Raw genomic sequence first — 24,758 nt, 5'->3', positions numbered from 1 at the left:
CCTGTCTCTCTCGCAAACTGGATTCCACAGAAAAGGGACAGGGTCCATTTTCCTCCCTAAACTATTTGTTCAGGGCTGAGTTCTTAGGGGAGTCTTGATTTCATCATCCCACAAGAACTAAAGGTTCCTCCCTGCCCCAGTGTCTGCATCTTCATCAGAAGATTATCAGTGCTGATCACAAAACCATTGACCAACAGCAGCCAGGACCACTGGGCAAAAGTATTGAGCAGGAGCTACCATGGTGCTGTAAACCAAAAAATAAAACTAATGCCCCTCTAAACATCTGAAGGAACCGTTCCTCTCAGCCAAGGGCATTCCAAAGTTAACCTGAAAAACATGCTCCGGCCATGATGGAAGGAGAGTTGGATATGTCTCATTCTACCCTCCTATACCCTCCTCCCTCTTGGGATTCAGGAAACGCCCATCAGCATTAACAGCAACACTTACATCTGATACGAAACATTTACAAGCTATTCTCTCTGAAGCCTGCTACTTAGCATCTTCATCTGTATGACAAAACTCTGGTCTCCACAACCTCTAATCATGATCCAGCCATACCTTTTTATTGATCATAACTCTTACAACCAATTGCCAATCAGAAAATTTTAAAATGTACCTATGTCCTGGAAGTCCCACTATCCCCAGCCTTTGAGTTGTCCCACCCTTTCAGATGGAACCAATGTACATCTTTCATGTATTTGATTGACGTTTGATGTTTCATGTCTCTCTAAAATGTGTAAAACTAGACTGTGCCCCAACCACCTTGGGCATATGTTCTGAGGATCTCCTGAGGACTGTGTCACGGGCCACTGGTGCCCCAACCACCTTGGGCATATGTTCTGAGGATCTCCTGAGGACTGTGTCACGGGCCACTGGTGCCCCAACCACCTTGGGCATATGTTCTGAGGATCTCCTGAGGACTGTGTCACGGGCCACTGGTGCCCCAACCACCTTGGGCATATGTTCTGAGGATCTCCTGAGGACTGTGTCACGGGCCACTGGTGCCCCAACCACCTTGGGCATATGTTCTGAGGATCTCCTGAGGACTGTGTCACAGGCCACTGATCATTCATATTTGGCTCAGAATAAATCTCCAAATGTTTTGCAGTGTTTGACTTTTCATCTACAGTGCCTAATGAGATTTTTTTTCTTAGATTCCTCTGCACTATGCTATACTGTGCACCTTCTAATTCTTACTTGAGATACATGCTCTTCTCTTTTTAAAGGGCTCAGGCTACATACCTGCACGATCTCTAGCATCTCTGCCTTGCTGATATAGCCATTTCCGTCCAGGTCATACATGCTGAAGGCCCATTTCAGCTTCTGCTCCAGCTTCCCCCTCGAAGTTACACTCAGGGCGATGATGAATTCTCTAAAGTCTATTGTCCCATCTCCATTTGCGTCGAAGGTGCGGAAGACATGCTCTGCAAATTTCGAAGCATCCCCATAAGGGAAAAAGTTCCCATATATTTTCTTAAACTCTTCCATTGACAAATGTCCACTGGGGCAGTCTCTCAAGAAGCCTTTATACCATTCCTGGATCTCATGCTCTGTAAAGTCTGTGCTTTCCAGCAAGTCTTGCATGACCTCCGGGCGCAGCTTGCTGTTCTGTTTCCCCATCCTGGCAGCAAGAATTCAGCTGCAGATAAAAAAAATATATATATATATATATAATTTGTAGAGGTGCTCTTTAGGGCTGCATTTTGTAATTTGTGATTGTTCCTTTGGGAAAAAGAAAAAACAAACAAATAAACTCTATACTAGTCCAATAACACTGTCTAGATTTTGCAACATACTGGACAGCCAAAGAAAACAATAGAAAGATAGGCCAGTAGAAGATGTACAGCAGAATTATCACTGGCCAGAAAACAAATATGTCTTTTATACAGAGCCACCCTGAAAGCAAAAGATACTTCAGAGAAAGGGCGAAGTAGAGGGAAGTGAGGGGAGGGAGAGGGGGACAGAAGAAGAAAGGGAGGGAGAGAAAGACAATTAATTGCTTACTTAATTTTGACATCAATTTACCAGAGGTTGGGCTTAAATTTAAGAAGACTGGGGCTCTGATAGCGAATCCAAGTATTAGCAGGGAAAATTAAAGGAAAGGAGGGAGAGAGAGACCAAGAGAAAGAATTTGGCAGGTTTTATTGCTAGAATATTTCCAAGTCAAATGCTGCTTGGATACCTTCTGAGTATTATAAACACAGACATGAAGACAGAAAATGGAAGCAAAGCTATCTAATAGCACTGGACTCCGCCATGCTAGTTCAGTGATTTAAATGCATGGAATAAATCGCTGACAATGCTGGGTTTTGATAGTAAAGGTGATGCTTCATAAAGTTATGTCTTGTGATATAGGCCAAATGTTTCTCTTTAAAATACAAATAACTTTGCAATTCCTTATCATAGCAGTAGCACATATCTACAGTAAAATAGTAAAACAGAACAGTGATACATTAAAAAATCAGCATCATTTCAAATGCTAACCCTTAGAGATATCAACTGCTAGCATGTTGATGGGTGTTCTTCTAGATTTTTGTATGTGTACTTAAATATGCCGTTAATATGTGTTTCCATACATTTACATTAAACAAAAAGAATGCACACCTTTCATTATCTATTTTTAAACTTAATATAGTGTGGAAGATAAAGGCAACTTTTACTAGGTGGGGAAATATCTGTAATTATTTTCAGCCTTGGGGGGAAATGCCACTTTGATATTTAAAGCTACTCCCTTAAAGAATGATTTATTTTCCTTAGTATCGGAAGCACCATTTCTTTAAAACCAAACTTATTTTCCCAATGTATAAAATTTGCTTCTCACTTACAGTGCTTTTGCACTAGAGACAAATTGCCTCAACATTTTGGCTCTCAATTACCAGTGTGTTTCTGGTGCTGTGGTTGCAGAATAAGATGTGGTCCCTTCTCCCTAAGGGCACCTAGGTGTGTGTGCAGGGGATGGTGCTGATAGTAAGGAACAATATGACAGACATGCCACAGAATGGACAGTGGATTCAGTGAGAGTGCCTAGGAAAGGGGGCATGGGCGCTAACAGGAAAGCTTTCCTGGAGGAGGTGACATGATATTGGTTCCTAATTCCCAAGGTATATGATTTAAGTGTGGTCAAGATAAACCCCTTCTCAAAAAAAGTTCTACACTTGTATTTTGCATTTTTCCTCTATTGGAAAAAAAAACCTGAAAGCAAGGCTTCGAAAAATTACAGAATACCTGAAAGACAGCCTATCTCCATTTTAATCATGATTGCCAATCTTCTTTGCGATTTCATGCACTGTGGGGTTTGCTTCTGTCTGTCTCCCTCCTGCTACACGGTCAGCCCCTTGAGGCAGAGTCTCCCCTGGGATTGCTTTGTCTTGCTAGGGCCCACCACAAATGGCATTTGATGAACAAATGAATGAATGAAGACATGACTGAGTAAAATGACTGGCAGTTAACTATAACATGGAAACATGGAACAATCTTGAAAAGGAGGCTCTTGCCAGAAGCACAAGGTTGGTTTTCAGAATGTTACTTTACACACTGAAAAGTAACACACAGAATGTTACTTTACTTACCTGGTGGTTAAGACTTAAGCATAGGATCTCTTATATTGAATTAGTGAGGCCTAAAAATAAACTCTCCAAGGCGGTGTTTATATCTTATGCTGCTGAAACTGCTTCTGTAATATTCATGGTTCAGATGATGACTGCAAGCCTTATTCACTGCCAAGTATATTGATTTTGTTTTCTGACTTCTGCACTGGAGGCATAGCCTGCCTTGATCATATGTAGGCATCCAAAGGGATGGGAGTATGGGGCACTCCACCTATGAGTATGGGCAACTGCTGTAGGAAGGAACTCACTTTTAGAGTTCCCCCACCTTTTTTTTTTTTTTTTTTTTTTTGAGGCTGTCACCCAGGCTGGAATGCGGTAGTGCAATCATGGCCCGCTGCAGCCTCAAACTCCTGAGCTCATGCAATCCTCCTGCCTCAGCCTCCCAAATAGCTGGTATACAGGTATGCACCACCAGGTCTGGCTAAATTTTTTATTTTTTTGTAGAGACGGGGGTCTTGCTTTGTTGCCCAGGCTGGTCTCAGATTCCTGGCCCCATGCCATTCCAAAGTGCTGGAATTGCAGGCATGAGCCACCAGGCTATGGCCTGAGTTCCTTCTTTATGCAGAACCAAGCAAACAGCATTTTATGCAAAAGCAAAATTAAACTACAACTCAAATGGAGAACAAATGGAATTTATAAACTGAACAGTCTACTATCTTTCACTTCCCTCGCTGTCCTTTTTTCCCCTGAAGATTAAAAAAACAAAGTTACAGAGGCTGGTTTGTATTAGAATTGTAAAGCTGTCATTTAGTTGCTAAGCTGGCAATTTGCCTGAGGCCAGAAGTCAGAAACATGCAGTTATACATAACACCCAGCTTTATAGAGCTCTGAACATTTTATGAAATTTGCAAGTAATTTCAAGTTTTCCTTTTGGGGAGTTCTTTAGAATATATCTCTTTGGTGTGGTTTTCAATGAAATCACCATTATTAAAGTTTGGTTATGTGGAAATTGCTGCTTGACTGGCCTTGGGGGGAAATGCCATTTTGACATTTAAATCTAGTCTCTTAAAGAATGATTCATGTCTCTGATGTATAAAGCATTATTTCTTCAAAACCAAACTTAAGTGCCTTTCCCAATGTTTAAAAAGTGCTTCTCATTTATTAGCTGCTTTTGCACTAGAACCAAATTGCCTCAACATTTTGGCTAAGTCTCCCTCTGAGACTGATCTGTGTGCAGCTACTTTTCAGTAAACAGTAATTAAACCACATTTACAAATTCATCAGCACAGAAAGGCCATAACACAAACAAGGCAGAAAAGCGTGGAATAAGTTATGGGGAAAACGAGTGTTCACAATTAAGCCCAGAATTCATTTTAGTAGATAACTACAAACACTTCACTAAGAATGAGGACTAAAGTTGAGAACAGCATCTGGACTTGGTTAGACGAGACAACAAAAACCTCAAGGGACATTTGAGGAGGAGGAAGACAGAGGAAAGCCTGACAATACCTTTTTCTTTGGGAAGACAAAAATTTCTGCCTGTTTGAGTTGAAGGGTTAGGGCAAGATAACATTAGGGAAATGCTACATTAATTAGCAGTCTGGGAACAAAAGTCATACCTTGGGTCAAATTGTTTTCATAACTCCAATCAGTCATTAAAACATTTATTTTGTGCTAGTTGAACATAGGTATGATGGACCATCTTTTAATAATTTTTTTCTCTATTAAGTTAATTGCAGTATTATTTTTACATGTAAATTTCTGGTGCTGCAAAAGAAGTAGCATTCAAATATAAATGTCCTCAGCAAGGCAATTTACTTCTATAGAAGGGTATGTCTCACAGACAGAGCAATGGCGAGGACACACCTGGACAAGGAAGGGGATGGGGTTCTTGTTCCTGACACAGGTAGCCCCTACTGTTGTGTTGTTCCCCTATTGGTTAGGGTTAGACCACACAGTCTAAGCTAATTCCAACAGGCTATTTTAAAGAGAGCAGGGATATAAGCTGGAGTGGCGGGGTGGGTAGTTTGGTGGGAAGGATGATTACGGAACAGGTCAGAGCCGGTGACCAGGGGAAGAGATGTGAACTACTGATTAGAACTGGCGGGAAAGTTGTTTATGAAAACTTGAGGCAAGAGGATGCAGAGAACCAGGAAGTTAACCTTTAAAATGGAGAATTAAAGAATAAGAGAGCTGAATATACTGACATACTGATTCTTTGAAGAGAAACTTGGAGTTCACTATATCTAACATTATTTCACCATCACCATTTACATTTACTTTTCAGGTATCAAAGACTTAGTGCTTTAAGTAGCAAATTACCTAAATTATGAACACATATTTTCAAAAAACAAAATCGAGTTCATAATTACCAAGAGCATATATATAGTACAGAAATTAAAAAACTGAATTAGCATACAGTTCTTTTTTCTAAAGTTTCTATGAACTTATGCTCTTCTGTTAATCTATTCTGTATATTTAAAATAACATTTGTTTTTATGTAAATAGTCAAAAATGTAAAGGCTTACATTTTTGTAAGACTAACCAATAAAAAAGAACTCCAGTTTTAAACCAATCCCTGAATCAAAGTATTCAAATATTTTAATATTAGTTCAATATATGTACATCACACAATAAGGTTTTCACAACAGTAACTTAAAGTTTTATCTTTATTTTTTAATAATGGGAATGGCCTACAATTCAGATAAACCCACAAATTCATATTGTCCTATAAACAGCAGTAATACTAATATAAACAACGTTAATTCAGTTATCCTAGGGACCTTACCATATCACTAACCTATTCACAAAACAAAAACATTTCTATGAAAGTGAATATATTTTTTCATGTCCATTTGTTGAAGTGTGCTACCATAGAAATAGAGGTAGAATCCTATTTTTGTTAAGTACCACTCTATAAGCCAATTCTACACAATTAAGGTATTTTTGCAATCTAAAATAGTGATGCTAATACTGCTTTAGTAAACTAGATCTACTAGTTTAAGAATCCTTTGGGAGGCTTAGGCAGACAGATCATGAGATCAGGAGTCCAAAACCAGCCTGACCAACATGGTAATACCCCGTCTTCACTAAAAATACAAAAAATAGTTGGGCATAGCAGCGTGCACCTGTAGTCCCCCAGGTACTCGGGAGGCTGAGGCAGGAGAATCCCTTGAACCCAGGAGGCGGAGGTTGCAGTGAGCCAAGATCATGCCACTGCACTCCAGCCTGGGCAACAGAGTGAGATTCCATCATGGAAAAAAAAAAGAATCCTAAGAAATTACATATATATGACTTCCAGACATCCATGTTAAACTATGAACTAATCAGAACGGTTGTTCTCTGCTCACACTTACCATTTCTGAATGACCATAGAGATAACGCTAAAACTTTTTCTAATCTAAGTTTTTCTTTGTAAGTGACTATATGATATTTTGCCATTTCTAAGAGGAAAAACTGAGACCTACTTGACAGTCTGCATGGGCTGGTAGAATCTATAATCAAAGTGTAAAGACAAATCTTCAAATGACTCATGAATGTTTGTAGATATCTCAGAATATAATCTGTTGGGAACTATGGCACGTTGGCTTCTTGGATGTCCCACTGGGCAAACATTGGGAAAACACCGGAATAAAAATGCTTGGCTTCAAACCTGGCTCTGTTGTTTACTTGCTTGTGGGTAATTCACTTAACTTTTTGGTGCTCCTCAGTTTTCTCATCTGTAAAATGAGTTTAATGATATGAGTTCGTCCCTTATTGATCTGATGAGAATTAAATGAGAGAGTCAAACACGTAAAGTTCTGGCATTGAGTCGGGGCCAGGCGCTGCTGTAAATGAAAACGATGCCTTATCCTAGATGATCCTTCATGTGACATCCTATTAAACTTTCACAACCTGTGTAATAGGCAGGCAGGCTTTCTCAATTTCATAAGCAAAGAAATGAAAACTTGGAGAGGCAAGGTGACTTATCCCAAGTCACACTGCTTGTGAATGAGAGAGCCCAACTGTGCATGTGGGCTGCTGCTGGGCTACCCAGTGGTTTTAGCCCCATGCTCTGCTAGCTCCAAGGACAAAGCATTTACAGAGATTAAGACAACAGTCGTTAAAAAGTCAGAGAGAAGTAGCAAAAAACAAGGAGACAACCTCCTATTGGAACTCACTCACTCCACACACAGGCACTAAGTGTGTGGAGTGAGCACTCAGGCACTGGGGAATTCAGCAGGGAGCAAACAGGCAAAGCCCCTGTTTTCATGGTGATATGGACAAGAGGCAGGGAAATGCTGAGCAGAAGAGGGTGGTTCCCAGGCAAAAGTCCCACCCTCAAGTCTGGAAACTGCGACCCTAAATAAGCATAGTTATCCCTGTTTTCCCACCCAAATGTTATATTTTTGGCCTGCACAGCCCCCCTATCCTGTGCCTATATAAACCCCAGACCTCAGCTGGCAGAGAGACAAGGAGCTGCACATTGAGGGAGAAGAAGCAACTGAGCATCAGAGACTATGGATAGATATGGCTTAACTTCAGACAGCCTAACTTTAGAGAGGAGCCCGGCCACAGATGGCTGGAGCCCAGGGAAAGATCACCTTCTTCTTGCACCATTCCCTTTCCAGCTCCCCTTCTGCTGAGACCCACTTCTACTGCTTAATAAAATCCCCCACATTCATCACCTTTCAAACTGTTTATGTGACCTGATTCTTCTTGGTGCCAAACAAGAACCCAGGTACCAAGTGGGCAGGGTGTAAAAGGCTGTCACCCTGACTCTCCACTGAGCTAGTTAACACTTAGCCATCCATGGACTGAAAGAGCATTAATTGTAACATACCACTAGACACTGCTGCGGGGCCAGAGTCCAAAAGTGCTCACCTTGGCCCCACACCTGCTTGCATGCATGCTCCCCCTCTCACAAGGGGTTCGAGCATGGCATCCAAGTAAGCAAGCCACATCCCTGTTACAAGTCCCTCAAAGGGGTCAAGGGAGCTCTCCTATCTCGATGGCACTTATTGTCTAGTAGTCTAGTGGCAATAGACATATAATAAATAAAATAAATAAGTGAAATGATAGACGAAGATGTGCCGTGGGGAAGAGTAGGGAAGAGAAGGGAGTTGTGGAATGCCAGCAGCAGATGAACAGGTGTTGAAATTTGGAATACGAAGCCAAGGAAGGCCCCACTGAGAAAATAACATTGGAAAAAGACCAGAGGAAGTGAGGCAGGTCACCATGGAGATAACTGTAAGAAGACTCTTTCAGGAGTGAGAACAGTGAACGAGAGGGGTCTACGCTGGAGGCATGCCTAGCACGAACCAGGATGTGGCTGGGGTGGAGGGCATGAGGGAGGGGAGGAGATGACATCAGCACCATCATGAGGGGCTGGTCATGTGGGGCTTGGATGTGACTGTAGGGACTTTCAGCTTTTACTCTGACTGAGGCCAAGACATTGTAGGGTTTTTAGCAGAGATGTGATAGGGCTGATTTATATCCTGACAGGATCACTCTGACTGCTGTGTTGAGAGTAAGCTAAAGAGGAAAAGGGCAGAGCCAGGAAGACCAGTTAGGATGTCCATGCAATGATCCAGGCAAGCGGTGATGGTGGCTAGAACTAGGGTGGTAGCAACAGAAAAGGGGCATGTGGTTAGATTCTGGGTACAGCTTAAAGGTAGACTCAGCAGGCTTGGTTGATGGTTCAGATGTAGGACATGAGAAAAGAGAAGACTGCAGCATAGCTCCAAGGATAAAATTGACACTTATAGAAATGGGAAGAATGCAAGAGAAGCAGGGCTTTCAGATAAGGCATGAACATCAGGGTTTAGTTGTGCATGTGTTAACCCTGAGATGCCTATTACACATCAGTTGGAAATGTCAAGTAGGCAGTTGAATATATAAATCTATAGGTAAAGGAAGAGGCTCAGTGAGATGACATAAATTTGGTAGTCATCAGTATATTGACAGTTTACAGCCAAGGACTGAAGGAGTGCACCAGGGACGTGAATGTGGATAGAAAAGCACCAAGGAAGTGAACATGTATACTGCTTATACCCAAAGACTAGATGACAGCACCAAGGAAGTCAATGTAGACCAAGGACTGAGCCTTTGATCACCGTGCCATTTAGACTCCAGGAGATGAGAAGGAGCCAGTACAGGAGAATAAGAAGGAATGGCGGGTGAAGTAGGTAGATGAACACAGAGAGGCTAAAAGCATGCCCTCTGAGATGGTGTGTCCTTCACGCCCAGCTCCAGGCTGCACGTTGAAAGGTCTCAGTCCAACCAAACAAATGAGAATTGGAGCTCTTGGTATTTTCTCTGAATCTTGTCCTTTCCCCAACCCCGACCTGCCCCATCTCAGTAAAGAACACCATCTTCTACTCAACCACTCTCTCTAAAGCCCTGGGCTCATCCATGATTTCTTTAATTTTTGTTCCATCAGCAAGCTGCTGAATCTGTGTCCAAAATTTGTCTTGAATCCATTCACTTCTCACCATCTCCACTGTCACCACTTCAGTACAAACAATTATCTCCTACCTGATCTACAACAACTCTCCACACTGAAATCTCACTTTTCACTCATCTTCCCTCTCCCCACACCCTTGCCCCAATCTATTCTTTACTTAGCCTCCAAGAGTAATGAATAACCTTTTATAAAATATTTTCATTTTTTTAGAGACAGGGCCTCACAATGTCACCCAGGCTGGAGTGCAGTGCCTATTCACAGGCAATTGTGGTACACTAGCACACAATAGCCTTGAATTCCTGGATCAAGCAATTCTCCTGTCTCAGCCTCCCAAGTAGATGGAACTACAGATGCACACCACCATGGCCAGCATAAAAGTATCCTCTTTAGAACACTTATCAGACTATGTCAATCCTTTGCTTAAAGTTCCATGAAAGCTTCTCTTGCACTTAGAATAAAGTCAGAATTCCCTCTTTGGCTCACAAGGCTCTGTGTGAGCTGGCCCTGGGCCATCTCTGACTTACCTCTCAGTTCTCTCTCTATTCTAGGCAACTTGGCCTCCTTGATGTCCCATCTTTTACGGCTTTAGGGCCTTTGCTTCAGTCCCGCACTTTCTTAAGTTGACTGCGCACCCATCTATTAGACACCGGCATCCCGTTATTCAGTAGTTTACTCTGGGAAGGGGTATGTGAAACCACTCAACTTATTTTGGGTCACACCCAGTCTCCTAGAGATCAAAAAATAAATCTGGAGTTGATATTCACTGCAGATGAAAAAGAAAAAAATATATCCGAAGAGGAGACACCAAATCACCAACAAAGAACCACTACCAGGAATCTAAAATAAGAACTTAAAATTAAGTTTCACTTAAAAAGAAAAATCAAGGAATGACAACTAAAAATGATGCCTCAGTGAGACGAAATGGTGGCCAGGGAATAGGCTTTCAGAAAGAGCACGTTCCCTTCTTTATTTTGTGTCTCCATGGAGGGAAAATCTGAAGCCTTGCATTTCTGTGATTCCTCATAAGGTTCTGAAAGCTCCGTGACTTAATTCCTCAGAGCCCAGAGTTAGATTTTCCAGGGAAAATGACATAACTTATCCTGGACAGCCTGATTAACTTCAGGAGGAGCCTCAATGCAGACTGCACCAAAGTCTCCTAAAATGGAATTTGCAAGATGCGAGCAGCTGAAGTCAAGCTTGGCTGCAACAAGGAACCCAGAACCCACAGCGATTTCTGAGAGAGACCAGGTTCATTAAAACATTTGCCTCATTTGCGGCAGGTAATCTTGTCCACTAACAGTTTCTTTAAATTTTCAACCAATGGAATATCTAGAATGTGAAGATGCAACTTAAAAACATTCTTAAAATATAAGAAAGAAAATTATCAAAGTTATGGATGAAGAGGAGTATGTGTCCATTTACCATGACTTCCACATCAGGTGCTTTAGCTGCTTAATTTTACTGATGACTAAGGTCCCACAAGTTCATTTCTAGGTCAACTATCTTTGATTTTCACTAAGAAGAAAACAAGAAAGACTAAATAAAAACCTGAAGGGTACATTGCTTCAGAATTGCTCTTCCATGGAACCAGTGGGAATTTGAAAGGAGACTATATGTACAAACTTCTTATTTATATATATTAGGCAAATTAGGAAATAAAACACAGTAGTACGTCAGGAAAAAATTAAAATATAAAAGAGGGAGAATTGAAAGTTATATAATAATCTCACTAACTTAGTCTTTACCTTGACTGAAGAATATTCTCTCTTCTTGCCTCTGCTAAGATGAGCCAATGTAAGGAAATGAGACCTACGCCTCATTTGGATCACAAATGGTGGCTTTGCTGGAATTGTCTGAAATATGTTACAAAGCCATTGCCCCAGTGAGGCCTCTTCCCAGTGCAAATGGGCATGTGGATTCATCTCCTGTGTAAAGGGTCGTGGCCTGGGTCCCCCAGCCACACACCTGGCTCTCACACCCCCTGCAGAGAGGTGATCAGGTTTGAGATGAGGACTAAAATGGTACAAATAATCTGGGAGCAGGAGGCTCACTGGAAACAAATGTGCTCTTCCTTTGCCTTCCCTACATCATGAGAAAAGCCCAGGAGATCATCTTGTTTCTCCAGGTGAGCAGAGGTTACAGTCTCCAAAATATCAGAGACCTTGCTCTACCAGAGTGTGCATTTCAGGCTGAAAAGGGCCTGGCCTAGGGTTTTTTCATGTTTTATTTTTCATAAAAATAAAGTGCAACCACATTACTGCCGATAAAACATACTTGTGATAAAAATCTGAGCAGAATCTTGTCTAACAGCAATCCTTTCTTCCTCCTCCAAATATGGAAATATCGTTTTTAATTTTGCAGATTACCAAAGTATTACATCACTACTGAAAAAAATCTAAGTAATAAAGAGATATAAAAACGAGAAAGTGAACATACTCGTTCTGATCCAATAGCGCTCCATAAAAAGACACTGTTAACAGTTTACATACATCCCCCTAGACATTTAAATGTGTATATATGAAATGTGTAGACTCGAATTATACATGGGATAATTTTATATTATTCTTTAACCTTTATTGTCACTTAAAACAATATTGTGGAAATTCTTCCATATTATACGTATGAATGCAAATCATTCAACCTTTCAAATTGCTAAATTTTCATTTATCAATTGATTCAACAGACAATCAATTGAGCACTGCCCTTGTGCTAAATACTAAATTAGGTAACAGGTACAATGGTTCATAATATGAGACTTATAGCCTCTTGGTATTCCAGTATATTAAATTTATTTAACTAATTCCCCTTTGTAGACATTTAGATTGACTCCACTTTCCTTTTATTCACTTGGTCATGGTTCCTTAATAGAATTTATTGCAGAGAGGTTCTTCATGTCATTGGCAAGAACTTATTCTTGTATGTCTACTGCCACTAGAGTATAAGAACCTGTTTTCATGGTGCTTACAGTGGCAGTAGACATACAATAAATAGAATAAAGAAGTGAAATGATAGATGAAGATATGTTATGGAGAAGAGTAAAGAAGAGAAGGGAGTTACAGAATACCAGCAGCGGGTGAATGGGTGTCAGAGTTTTGAATCAGAAGCCAGGAAAGGCCCCACTGAGAAAACGACAGTGGAAAAAGACCAGAGGAAGTAAGGCAGGTCACCATGGAGATAACTGTGAGAAGACTCTTTCAGGAGTGAGAACAGTGAACGAGAGGGGTCTAAGCTGGAGGTGTGCCTAGCACGAGCCAGGATGTGGCTGGGGTGGAGGGCATGAGGGAGGGGAGGAGATGACATCAGCACCATCATGAGGGGCCTGGTCATGTGGGGACTTTTCTGGAAGTGACTGTAGGAACTTTCAGCTTTCACTCTGGACTGAGGCTGAGCCAGTGCAGGGTTTGTAGCAGATAGAGCTGATTTATATTGCCAAGAACTTATTCTTGCCAATGACAGGAAGAACTCTCTTTGCAGTAAACTTTCCAGTAAACCATTTTCCTCTAAAGCCGTTATAACCCAACTACACCTGCTAAGATGAGAATTAAATTGGACTTGGAATTGGAATTCCATGCCTCACTGCCCCTGCCCCCACTGGTCTGCCTGAGTTACAGTGACGCACATGTGAGTTTGGCATTCGCTATTCCAGAGCTTAGGAGGGCACGCCCACCCTGCCCTTAAAAGAGTACCCTATTGTAACCATGTCAATACCCGCTCTCCTGTTTCAGCCTAAAGACATTTTCACCTTGACAGTACCCTACATCTTCTATGTACATCTTCTACTGTTTGAAATTCAGCTCCTGACGGCATCTCCTTTCCCAGCTACTCCAAGTGCATCTAATGTCTAACTTTGCCTCCACTTCCTCCCAGGTTGCCAGCAATTGGAGGGGTACTTACACTGCTTGCTTAAATGGCCCAGCCAGGCGCGGTGGCTCACGCCTATAATTCGAGCACTTTGGGAGGCCAAGGCGGGCAAATTATGAGGTCAGGAGTTTGCGACCAGTCTGGCCAACAAGGTGAAACCCTGTCTCTACTAAAAACACAAAAATTAGCTGAGTGTGGTGCTGTGCGCCTGTAATCCCAGCTACTCAGGAGGCTGAAGCAGGAGAATCGCATGAACCGAGGAGGCGGAGGTTGCAGTGAGCCAAGATTGCACGCACCACTGCACCGCAGCCCAGGCGACAGTGGGAGACTCCACCTCAATGAATCAGTCAATCAATCAATAAAAGGCACATGAGGAAGTAGACAGAGGACTTAATAAATGGTCACATTCCAGGCCTACAGAAATGCCAAGGTTGTCCCAAACAAAGAAATTGTGGGAGTGTCTGAAGTCAACAGCTTCAGATGAGATCCACATGTCCCTTCACCATCAGACCACCTGGCCATCAGACCATTACAAGAGAGCTGCGTATTTTGGCTGCCTTGGGAGCCAGATGCTGGACCAAGGCAGGCTGCAGCCAGGAGAAGAGGAGGGTGCTCTGGGGCCTCAACAGCCCCTCAAGGCTGCCACAGGTTGACTACTCTGGGAAACTTCTGAGGAGTTCCGGTTGCAGTAAATGTCTGCTTAACTAGAGTACTAAATATTTTCTTACCTAAAACTCATTATATTACTTTGGGTTCTGATAAAACCATAAAGCAGAACAGTCGGGTCCTCATGGACTGGGGAGGCAAACAGATCCATCATGCTGATCCAGGCCTCATCACTAAACTTAGCAGAAGAGGTATAAGAAGAGCTCAAGTCCTCATTTGTAGATATCCTTTAGGGGCCACAGATTCATTCAGTAAATTGATTCAAAGAATAGTTCATATTTTTTTATTTATTTGGCACACATGTGTTTAACATCCACTGGTTTAGAAGGAAGCTTTTTGTAAAAAGAGTATCCTACATGGGACAGAGAAATAACAGGAATCTGGGATTCTGGATGTAATTCAGAACATTTCTTTCTCTTTTGTTTTCTTTTTCTTTGAGATTGGGTCTTGCTCTGTCTCCCAGGCTAAAGTGCAGTGGCACAATCTCAGCTCACTACAACCTCTGCCTCCCAGGTTCAAGTGATTCTCGTGGCTTAGCCTCTGGAGTAGCTGGGACTTCAGGCATGTGCCCCCACACCTGGCTAATTTTTGTATTTTTAGTAGAGACAGGTTTTGAGCATGTTGGCCAGGCTGGTCTCAAACTCCTGGCCTCAAGTGATCCACCTGCTCCAGCCTCCCAAAGTGCTGGGATTATAGGCATGAGCCACAGCACCCAGTCTGAAGCTTTTTCAATAATATTTTATCCTCATGATTTCACTGTAGAATTGACGTGAGGGAATGTTATATCTTGGTTTTTCTCCAAGGATAAGGCGTGCAGAGAAGCTAACTGCCATGACAAACTCATGCAACTCATGGTCTCAGGAATATACAACCAGAACCATCCTCTCCACCCTCACCCCTTTCATGTCTCTGGCTGGATCACTTTCAGGGTTTCAGTGTCTGCTTCTGTGGGAATGTACTGGTCAGTCCCTATACTGGCCAACATGGCTAAAAGTATTCATGTTTGTCTACCAAACTTATGAAAACATTAATGTTTATTCATCAAACATGTGCAAGTGAGAATCCCATTAACTGGCAAGAAGAGAACATGAAGTAACTTCTTAACCTCTTGCATCTTTTGCTTCCTCCAGCAAGGTGTGTAGATAGAGAACTGGATGGTAGCAGAAGTCCACTGAAATCTGTATTATGGGGCTGTGTTATGTGACCTTGGGCAAGTCCTTGAACATGTCTTGGTTTCATTTGCTCTCCAGTAAAATAGGCACAATAGCACCCTTTTCACAGGGCTATTTGGAGGACCAAATGAGAAAAGGAGGAAAAACTTTTTCCCCAATGAATAGGGAAAATGTCAGCATCATGGCTGGCTTCTAGCAGGTGCTTGCTAAACAAAACTAATAATCTGAATGAGATAAAGGTTCACTTTGGTTGGGTTGTTTACAACAATGAGCCCTCCAGAGTTGGGGGCTCTCAACATTCTCCGCATTGTTTTGCTTCCATGGAGAACTAAAAGAACAAGAGCATGAAAGTGATATAAGCAAGAAAGAATGAAAGAGAACCACTGCTGGCTTCCAGCCTGACTCCTCCCCTCCTCAGATTGCTAGCCACGGGTGAAGGACATCTTTGGGTATGTACGCATCCGAATACAGGGCCACGGACTGCCAGCCCCCCACTGAGGGTTTCCCTGCATGGACGTCCTTATTCTAACCTGAAATTAAGCAAAGACTCATTACAGACCCATTAGAGAAGCAGATGAAGGTGAGCAGAATGCTGTGTCATTTTTGTTTGTTTGTTTGTTTGGTTGGTTGTTTCTGGTCTTTTTTCTTGGGGCTTAGGAGGCCGTGGCCCTATATTCAGATCCCATGAGCCTTGCTTGAGTGTCACTCATCAGTCATAGCAACGGTGTGATGCTTGCTGCTGAAACAGAAAGCTGTGTTGGCCACCATCTCCAGGAGGAGCCCCAGGGCTCCCTCATGTCGGCAGTGCCCCAGGAGCAGGGAAGACTTGTTTGGATCACTGCCTGTAGTTGGTCTTCTGGCCTCTGCCCCTGCTCCATCAGATCTGTTATTCACCGGCCAGCCATTCTCAGGACCTGAAATGCCCTCCTTTCCAACTCAACATCTCCCATTTTCTAAACATCCTCATTGCCCTGATTTCTCCACCCTCACCCTGCATGCCCTCCCTGGGGAGGACTTCTCGGACCACCCAAAACATCACTTGCTCCAGTCACATCTTGTGCACAGGAAAAGCATTTGCTACAAAAGGAATTATTTGCACAGTTATATATTTAAAATCTACATCTCCTGCCAGATGCTAAACTCCATTATAGGGGGATTCTGTCTTCTTTCATATTGTATCTCTGGCACCTAATGCCATTCCTGACAGATGCTTAATAAGCATTTGTTGTCATTGACAAATTGACAATTTGTTGCCATTGACAAGCATCTTATTCTGCTGTGGCCCCAGCATCCCACCCTCAGGTTTTTGCTCTTCTGGATAAATGCAGGCACCTCTTCCTTGTTGGACACAGCTCTGGTTGCAAGGGATATATTCCCTAAAGGACCCAGGCCATGCATTCAGGGAACTCCTGCTGCAGGATTCAATGCTTTGCAGTAAGAACCACAATACATTCATCCTATTACCAGCCTAATAAATAATGCCAAAACAAAACTAAAGCAAACCAAAACAAACCCATGGTGCTTTCTAACCCCATTCTGAATCTCCCTGAAGAAATCTGTGTCATTACCATGATGTTACTTAAGCAGAACCTGCATTGATTAAATTATTTGCATGGTGAGTTTTCTCTGAATGGGTCAGAAGCAGCTAAAAAAATACTAATTTTGGATAAAAGAGGAGGCAGAACAACTGTCGCAGATTAGAAATTAGGAGGTACCCCAAAAAGCCACTGAAGGAAGGGAAGAACAAGAAGAAGGAAAACCAAAGGAAGGAAGGGAGGGAGGGAGGAAGGGAAGGCAGATGGGAGGATGGATGTTGGGGTAAAGAGCAGGATGAAATGATAGATTGAAGGGAGGATAGGAAGTAACAAAGACTGAAGAAAATGTAAATCAGGTAATAAACAAAAGCAATTAGTCATGTCTGTGGTTACCAGCACAGGCAGGCAGCCACCTCTTAAACCCACAAGAGAGAAAAAAGAGCATGGGAAGTTATAAGCATCCAGTCCTTTGGCTAATCTTGCCAGCTAAATAAGAATCTGTATTAAAGGAAGCTTTGCTCCTACTGTTTTACCAAGCTCATAGAAAAGGCAGCACCCAACAGCATCCTCGGAACAAAGATGGATGAGTCCTAAGGGTGGCAGGAAGGTGCTCTGTACTACCTAAAGACACATGTTCTACCATCCTCTTCTCCTCCCTCGCCTCCCCTCCCAGGTCTGCAGGGCTTTTAAGGGCTCACTAAAGTTGTCATAGGAAATGCAGGATATCCAGTTAAATGTGAACTTCAGATAAACAATGAATACTTTTTTAAGTATGTCCTGAATTTTGATGGGCATACTTATACAAAAAAATTATTGTTTATCTGAAGTTAAAATTTAACTGAATGTCTTGTATTTTTATTTGCTAACTCTAGTAATCCACATAATTCACTCTATTATTCCCTCCTTCAGATTCCCTTGTGTTCATGGCTGAAAGGAAACCATGTGATCATATTTCCACAGTCTAAGCATTCCATTTGTGTCGGGATTATATTGATCTCTGCTGTGGCCAGCAGAGGCTAATATTACATCTGGGATGAGGAATGAGGCGCCTTCTTCTTCCTTTGGGGTCACCCTTGATTCCCACTTCCACCAATCCTGTTTCAACATCATACTCTTGTAATAAAGAGTCTGACTCAATTTTTTTTTTTTTTTTAAGACAGAGTCTTACTCTGTTGCCAGGCTGGAGTGCAGTGACACGATCTTGGCTCACTGTAACCTCTGCCTCCTGAGCAGCTGGGACTACAGGCATGTGCCGCCACACTAGGCTAATTTTTGTATTTTTAGTAAAGACAGAGTTTCACCATGTTGGCCAGGATGGTCTCAATCTCTTGACCGTGTGATTCGCCTGCCTCGGCTTCCCAAAGTGCTGGGATTACAGGTGTGAGCCACTGTGCCCAGCCCTGACTCCATTTTTTTTGATGCTTGACTGCTCGCAGCTTTTGAGCATCACTCATCCCTATTCCCCTTGTGCCCCACAAATCTGGGCTAGCTAATAACATAAGGGGCTCCCTTCTTGACACCAGCGGGAGACTCAAACCAGGCAGGCCCCATTCACATGCAGGAGCCCTCACTCTGTATGTACCCCCTCACTGCAATCAAAATCCCAAGCTGTCTCTTTTCCTCTTTGCTCAAGCCATGTTGGGACTAGCTTAGTAGGCATCCCCTGCTGTGCCCAGAAGCCCCCATTATGTAAGTAGAAAACCTGTTCCTATCCCTTCAGTGTGTGTAGAGCAACTCAGTCTTGATATCTGAACCACATTTTGGATACTGGTCCATTTTATGTCTAAAGAGTGGTCACAGCACCTCTCAAAGTCCTTCCCTAGTTTATTCATGTCTCAGCAACCAAACTGCAGGGACAGGAAAGGAAGGGAATTCCTATTCTGGGTTCCTATTGCATGCCAATTACAGTGCTAAAAAGTATACATATTCCCTATTTATACAGCAGGTGTGGAGATGCCCTAACTACACCTGCTGGTGTTTCCACCTCATCCTGAAGGCTCAGAGTGTTGTCTTAAAGGCACAGAGTTAAACATGGCCATGTCCAACACAAAGACCACTTCTCATGCCCAGCCAATAGGATACCCAGCGGCGAGTGGAAATGGTAGCTATGGCTCAGAGTTCAGGGAGGAAAGATGCTCCGAAGAGGTAAGAACCTCTGGGGTTTTCAAGGCCCATCAATCACTAAACAGACCAAACCAAGTGGGGTCTGGGCAGAATAAGAGCAGACCCAGAGAAGCCCCACAGCAAATGGCCATCCAGCTCTGGAAAGGTCTTAGAGCTGTTAAGGGCAACTTGTTACCCATTCCCAGGCTCTAGCTGGACAAGAATCATATTTTCAGAACAAATTGGAGGTCACTGAGGAGTAACAAATAGAGGATAATGACTGATTCGGTGAATCAATTCTTCCTTACCTAGGGGAAGAAACGACTCCCAGTTGTTTTATTACTGTTTTTGAAATCAGCTTTTCATAGGAATGTAAGAGAGATGAGAAAGAAGAATAAACTAATTTTTAAAAAACATAAAGCAACCTTCATTTGTGATAAGAAAAATAAAATACAGCCATAAGGAAATTCTTGTCTTTCAACATCTTTTTTTTTGAGACAGGGTCTCACTCTTTCACCCAGCCTGGAGTGCAGTGGCCATCATGGCTCACCACATGCCACTTCCTGAGTAGCTGGGACAACCAGCATGCACCACCACACCTGACTTAACTTTCTTCTACTTTGTGTAGAGACAGGGTCTATGTTGCCCAGGCTGCTCTCAACTTCAAGTCCTATCATTGCTATCATTTCTTTCTTTCCTTTTTTTTTTTTTTTTTTTTTTTTTTTTGAGATGAAGTCTCTGTCACCAGGCTGGAGTGTAGTGGTGTGATTTTCAGCTCACTGTAACCTCCGCCTCCCAGGTTCAAGCGATTCTCCTGCCTCAGCCTCCTGAGTAGCTGGGATTACAGGCACATGCTACCATGCCCAGCTGATTTTTGTATTTTAGTAGAGACAAGGTTTCACCATGTTGGCCAGGATGGTTTTGATCTCTTGACCTTGTGAGCCTCCCACCTCGGCCTCCCAAAGTGCTGGGATTACATGCGTCCAGCCACTACCATTTCATAATCCAAGCTTTCACTGTCATCACTGTCTCCCAACTGAACTCAAAAATATTAACTGCTCAGCCTTTTTAAGACTTCCCACTTGATCATGTCATGTCGCTTCTCAAAAGTCTTCCATGGTTCCCTACTGATGACAGATTAAATACCAAACCCCATAGCCTCGTATTCAGGGCCTCACAAGGCTGCACCCCAACCTGACTGGAATCACCAAAGTCCTCACTCTACCTTGACCTTGACCAGTGTTTTTATTGCCACTCCACCCTATGAAGGAAGCTCAGGGGAGAATACATACAAAACTTCTTATAAACATGGATGTGTTTCCCAATAGTTAATATTAAAATTGTGACTCCCTCCTTCTCCTTGGAGTCTTTCTTGGTGTTCAGGTGGAGATGGTCACGTCCATTTGGTGTCCTTCCTCTCCCCGGGGAGCACTGGATGTACCTATGGAGTTTTGTTGTGCTTCTGTCTGTAGCACTGAGGAAAGTGCTGGCAGGTGGTAGATGCTTAAGAAACAATAGCTCCATTCTGTTGCACCTGTTTGGTATTGACTGTAGACGGTGTTTCATCGCTTTTGTCATTTTTAAGAATTCCACAAAGCAGAGGGCAGCTGGACCAGTCATACATATTGGTGTTAGGTGAACAGCAAGGTAGCTGGCAAATATTCCTGGCAATCATTCAGTTTGTAATAACTAAGGATTGTACCTTCCAAAGCTACTGTCTGTGGCCATCTTTTCAGTGAGTCTTCTTTCTATATCTGGGAAACAGATTTTCTTTATCTGGGTCCAAAGTTTATCAGCAATGATACTGGTATTGGTTTTCTCCTTATATTTTGTCTTTCCTAGGAAACTGAGAGTAGTCTCAGGGGACTTTTTGGTGATAGCAAACTCACTACAAAGCTGGCTAACAATAAAAGTGGCCCAGGACATGGAACACCGGACAATGCTATCTGGGGTTGGCTTGCTTACACAGGAGACCTGATAAGGCACAGTGGGTAAGGACAGGGCTGTTGGCATCAGAGGACCCTGAGTGCCTGTCCTGGCTTCAAGACTTCGTGGTTGTGTGACCCTTAGGAACTCATACTTCTCCGTGCATCAGTTTCCTCAAACGCACATTGGGGTTTTTGTGTGGATCAGGTGAGATAACGCAACAGAACCTGACAAAGTAAGCACTCAACAGTGTCTTCGTCATCTTCATCTTCTGCATCTTCATCATTATCTTCTTCATCTTAACCATCTTCATCTTCATCATTCTTGTCTCTCTCTGTTTTCTATTTCAAGTTATCTCCCTCCAGTTCAGCTTCATTGGTGTCTTTCCTCAAATATACCTGGCGTGTTCCCCCCACTTAGGGTACGCATGCTGTTCCCTCTGCCTCTAATGCCCTGACTCCCATATCCTCACAGCTTGAATGTCTCCATCCCCCATATTCTCATGGCTCCAGGACCCTCTCGTATCTTCATGGCTTGAATATCACCGCCTGTATCCTCATAATTCAGATTGTCCTTACGGCTCCAGTTCTCCCCACCATGTTCTCATGGCTCATTCCTTACCTCCTACAGGTCTACTCCAATGTCCCCTTCGCAGCAGTGCCTGGTCTCACCCCCTAGTCAAAAAAATAATACCTGATCCTCATTCTCTACATTTTGGGTTGCCTTAACACTTGCAATTCTAATAGATTAGCAGTTTTATTTAGCTTAGTGTCTGTCTTCCCCTGCCTGATGGTTAATATTGAGTGTCAACTTGATTGGATTGAAGGATGCAAAGTATTGTTCCCTGGTGTGCCTGTAAGGTGTTACCAAAGATTAACATTTGAGTCAGTGGACAGCGAGAGGCAGACCCACCCTTAGTCTGGGTGGGCACCATCTAATCAGCAGCCAGCATGACTAGAATAAAGCAGGCAGAAGTTGGAAGGAATAGGCTTGCTGAGTCTTCCAGCCTCCCTCTTTCTCCCCTGCTGGATGCTTACTGCCCTGGAACATCAGACTCCAAGTTGTTCAGCTTTTGGACTCTTAAATTTATACCACTGATGGAGCCAGGGGCTCTTGGGCCTTTGGCCACAGACTGAAGACTGCACCACTGGCTTCCCTACTTTTGAGGTTTCGGGACTTGGACTGGTTTCCTTGTTCCTCACCTTGTTCCTCAGACAGCCTATGGTGGGACTTCACCTTGTGATCATGTGAGTCAATTCTCCTTAATAAGCTCCCCTTCATAATACATCTATCCGATTAGGGTCTGTTCCTCTAGAGAACCCTGGCAAATACACCCTGCTAGAATAGGCTTCATGAGGCCACTGATTTGGGTCTGTTTTGTTCACTGCTCTAACCCCAATGCCTAGAACAAGGCCTAGCAATTTATAGTTGCTTAATAAAACTCTGTTGCCTGAATGAAGAAATTATTAAAGCCTAATTTTGTCTTAATTCTAATTTGACCTCTGTTCCCTCTACTCCTAATCTCACCATACAGATTATAAAAGATTTAAATGAGCAGAGGACACTGCTTTTAGAATCATGTACGTGGTCTCTTTTAAACCCACTCACCCTTACCACTAATATCTGCTGAACTCAAAGTGTGTGCAGCACTAGACCAGCTGCCCAGTGCTACTGATTGAAATAAAGGCCAGTCCCTTCTTGCATGAATCCACAGACTTTCACATACACTATTTCAGCAGATCCTTGAAATATCATGACAAAGGAAGAGGGAAGATTCATTATCCCCGTAGTCACGAAGGGGAGGGTGAAGAATTAAGGGTTGCCCAAGGTTTTATATGTATAGTCCATAAATGCCAAAGGTGGAGGAGAACACAGATCTTTGTATTCCTTCCACTGTGCAGTGTATCTCATGGCGGAAAACAGAGCAGAGTCTCAGAGAGGATGCTGTCAAGTGTTTGAGGATGTGTGTATATTTGCGTGCTTAAGGAAAAGCTTTCCTGTTTAGCTGCTTACTCTCTGGTTGCTATTTCCATGTCTTGTTAAGAGAAAATGAAAATGGAAGCTTAATCTAAAGAGAGGAAAGGTGAACATATATCCACAAAGTGGTTTAAAAAAAATCCCAAACAGACAAACAAAAAACCAACAAAGGCTCCCCACATCTCTATAAGACAGGTTCTGTGTGCCAGTGGGCAAACTCTTCTATCTAAAGCTGTCTGTGTGTGCCTGGGTGGGTCTACTCTGTACCTCCCTGCACACCCATCCATCCCCCTTCCCAGCAGGAACCACCTAAGATTTTTCCTGCTCGTTCTAAATGCTATAAGAGAATTTCACTTCTATTGAACTATCTTTATTTTTTCTAATCTTTACATTACAGCAAACACTGTAAAAACAAATAAACAACTCTGTAGAACCAGTGTAAAAAATATATTCCCCCAAATATTCTAAAGTTGTTCCAAATAGCTTGTAGTATTTTCCTGGACTGTCACTACTTGGGCTAGGGGCAGCTGAGGCAAGGTCGGGTAGCTGCTACTCCCTGCTAGCCAGCCCAGGCCAAGCAGGGGAGACACTCTGAATTCTGCAAACTGTATCCTGTGTACACACACAGTAAACCACTTAAAAATACACGTGCTGCTGAATCACAAGATGGGCTCACTCCATTAAAATACTTTGTAAAGAAAATTACATTCAGCTTTTTCCTGAATAACGTGACTTCTGGCCTTATCTATTTAATTTTGTAGCACAGATGAGCTTATTAGTACACATAGCTTAGTAGTTATGATGTCAGCAAACACAGCTTCACAGAGGTGATCTAAGAAGAGGAGACTTTAGAGCTATGCATTTGTCATGTATAGCTGGAAAACACATTAAATTTATACAGCTGACATACAGTATATACGCAGAAGCGCAAATAACGTCATGTAATAAATGGCTGGAACTGACAACCTAAACCTTCCTCATTGAAGACAGATCTAAAGGTTCAAATATGCTTCATCCTATAGTCAAATTTAGCTTTATGAATGGGATTTAAACAAAAATGAAAAGTAAGGAAGAAAATATAAAAAAGGAGAGGCTAGGAATGATGGCTGACTCATGTAATCCCAGCATTTTGGGAGGCTGAGGCAGGAGGATAGCTTGAGCCCAGAAGTTCGAGACTAGCCTAAGCAGCATAGGGAGACCCCATCTCTCAAAAAAAAAAAAAAATTAACCAAGCATGGTGGCATGTATTTGTGGTCCCAGCTACTCAGGAAGCTGAGGTGGGAGAATCGCTTGAGCACAGGAGGTCAAGGCTGCAGTGAGCTGTGATGTACTCCAGCCTGGGTGACAGACTGAGAGTCTGTCTCACCCCCAACCCCCCAAAAAAGGGCTGGGCATGGAGGCTTATGCCTGTAATCCCAGCACTTTGGAAGGCCAAGGCGGGTGGATCACATGAGGCCAAGAGTTTGAGACCAGCCTGGCCAACATAGTGAAATCCTGTCTCTACTAAAAATATGAAAAAAAAAAA

General features: G+C 42.7%; 1 protein-coding gene across 16 annotated transcripts in view; it reads right to left on the bottom strand.

Moving 5' to 3' along the window:
* The window catches only part of NCALD (neurocalcin delta), a 471,461-nt gene that overhangs the window by 34,369 nt on the left and 412,334 nt on the right, over positions 1–24,758 (bottom strand). For all 16 annotated transcript variants that reach the window (XM_078353439.1, XM_078353446.1, XM_078353438.1 and 13 more), the window contains one exon: positions 1,243–1,639. In XM_078353439.1, coding sequence (XP_078209565.1) covers positions 1,243–1,620 — 378 coding nt within the window. In that variant the 5' untranslated portion in view covers positions 1,621–1,639. The remainder of the gene's footprint in view (positions 1–1,242; positions 1,640–24,758) is intronic.

This window comes from Callithrix jacchus, chromosome 16 (genome assembly GCF_049354715.1).
Source record: "Callithrix jacchus isolate 240 chromosome 16, calJac240_pri, whole genome shotgun sequence".
NCBI lineage: Eukaryota > Metazoa > Chordata > Mammalia > Primates > Cebidae > Callithrix > Callithrix jacchus.
Note: the sequence above shows the minus strand (reverse complement) of the source record. Positions and strands in the feature narration are given on the sequence as shown.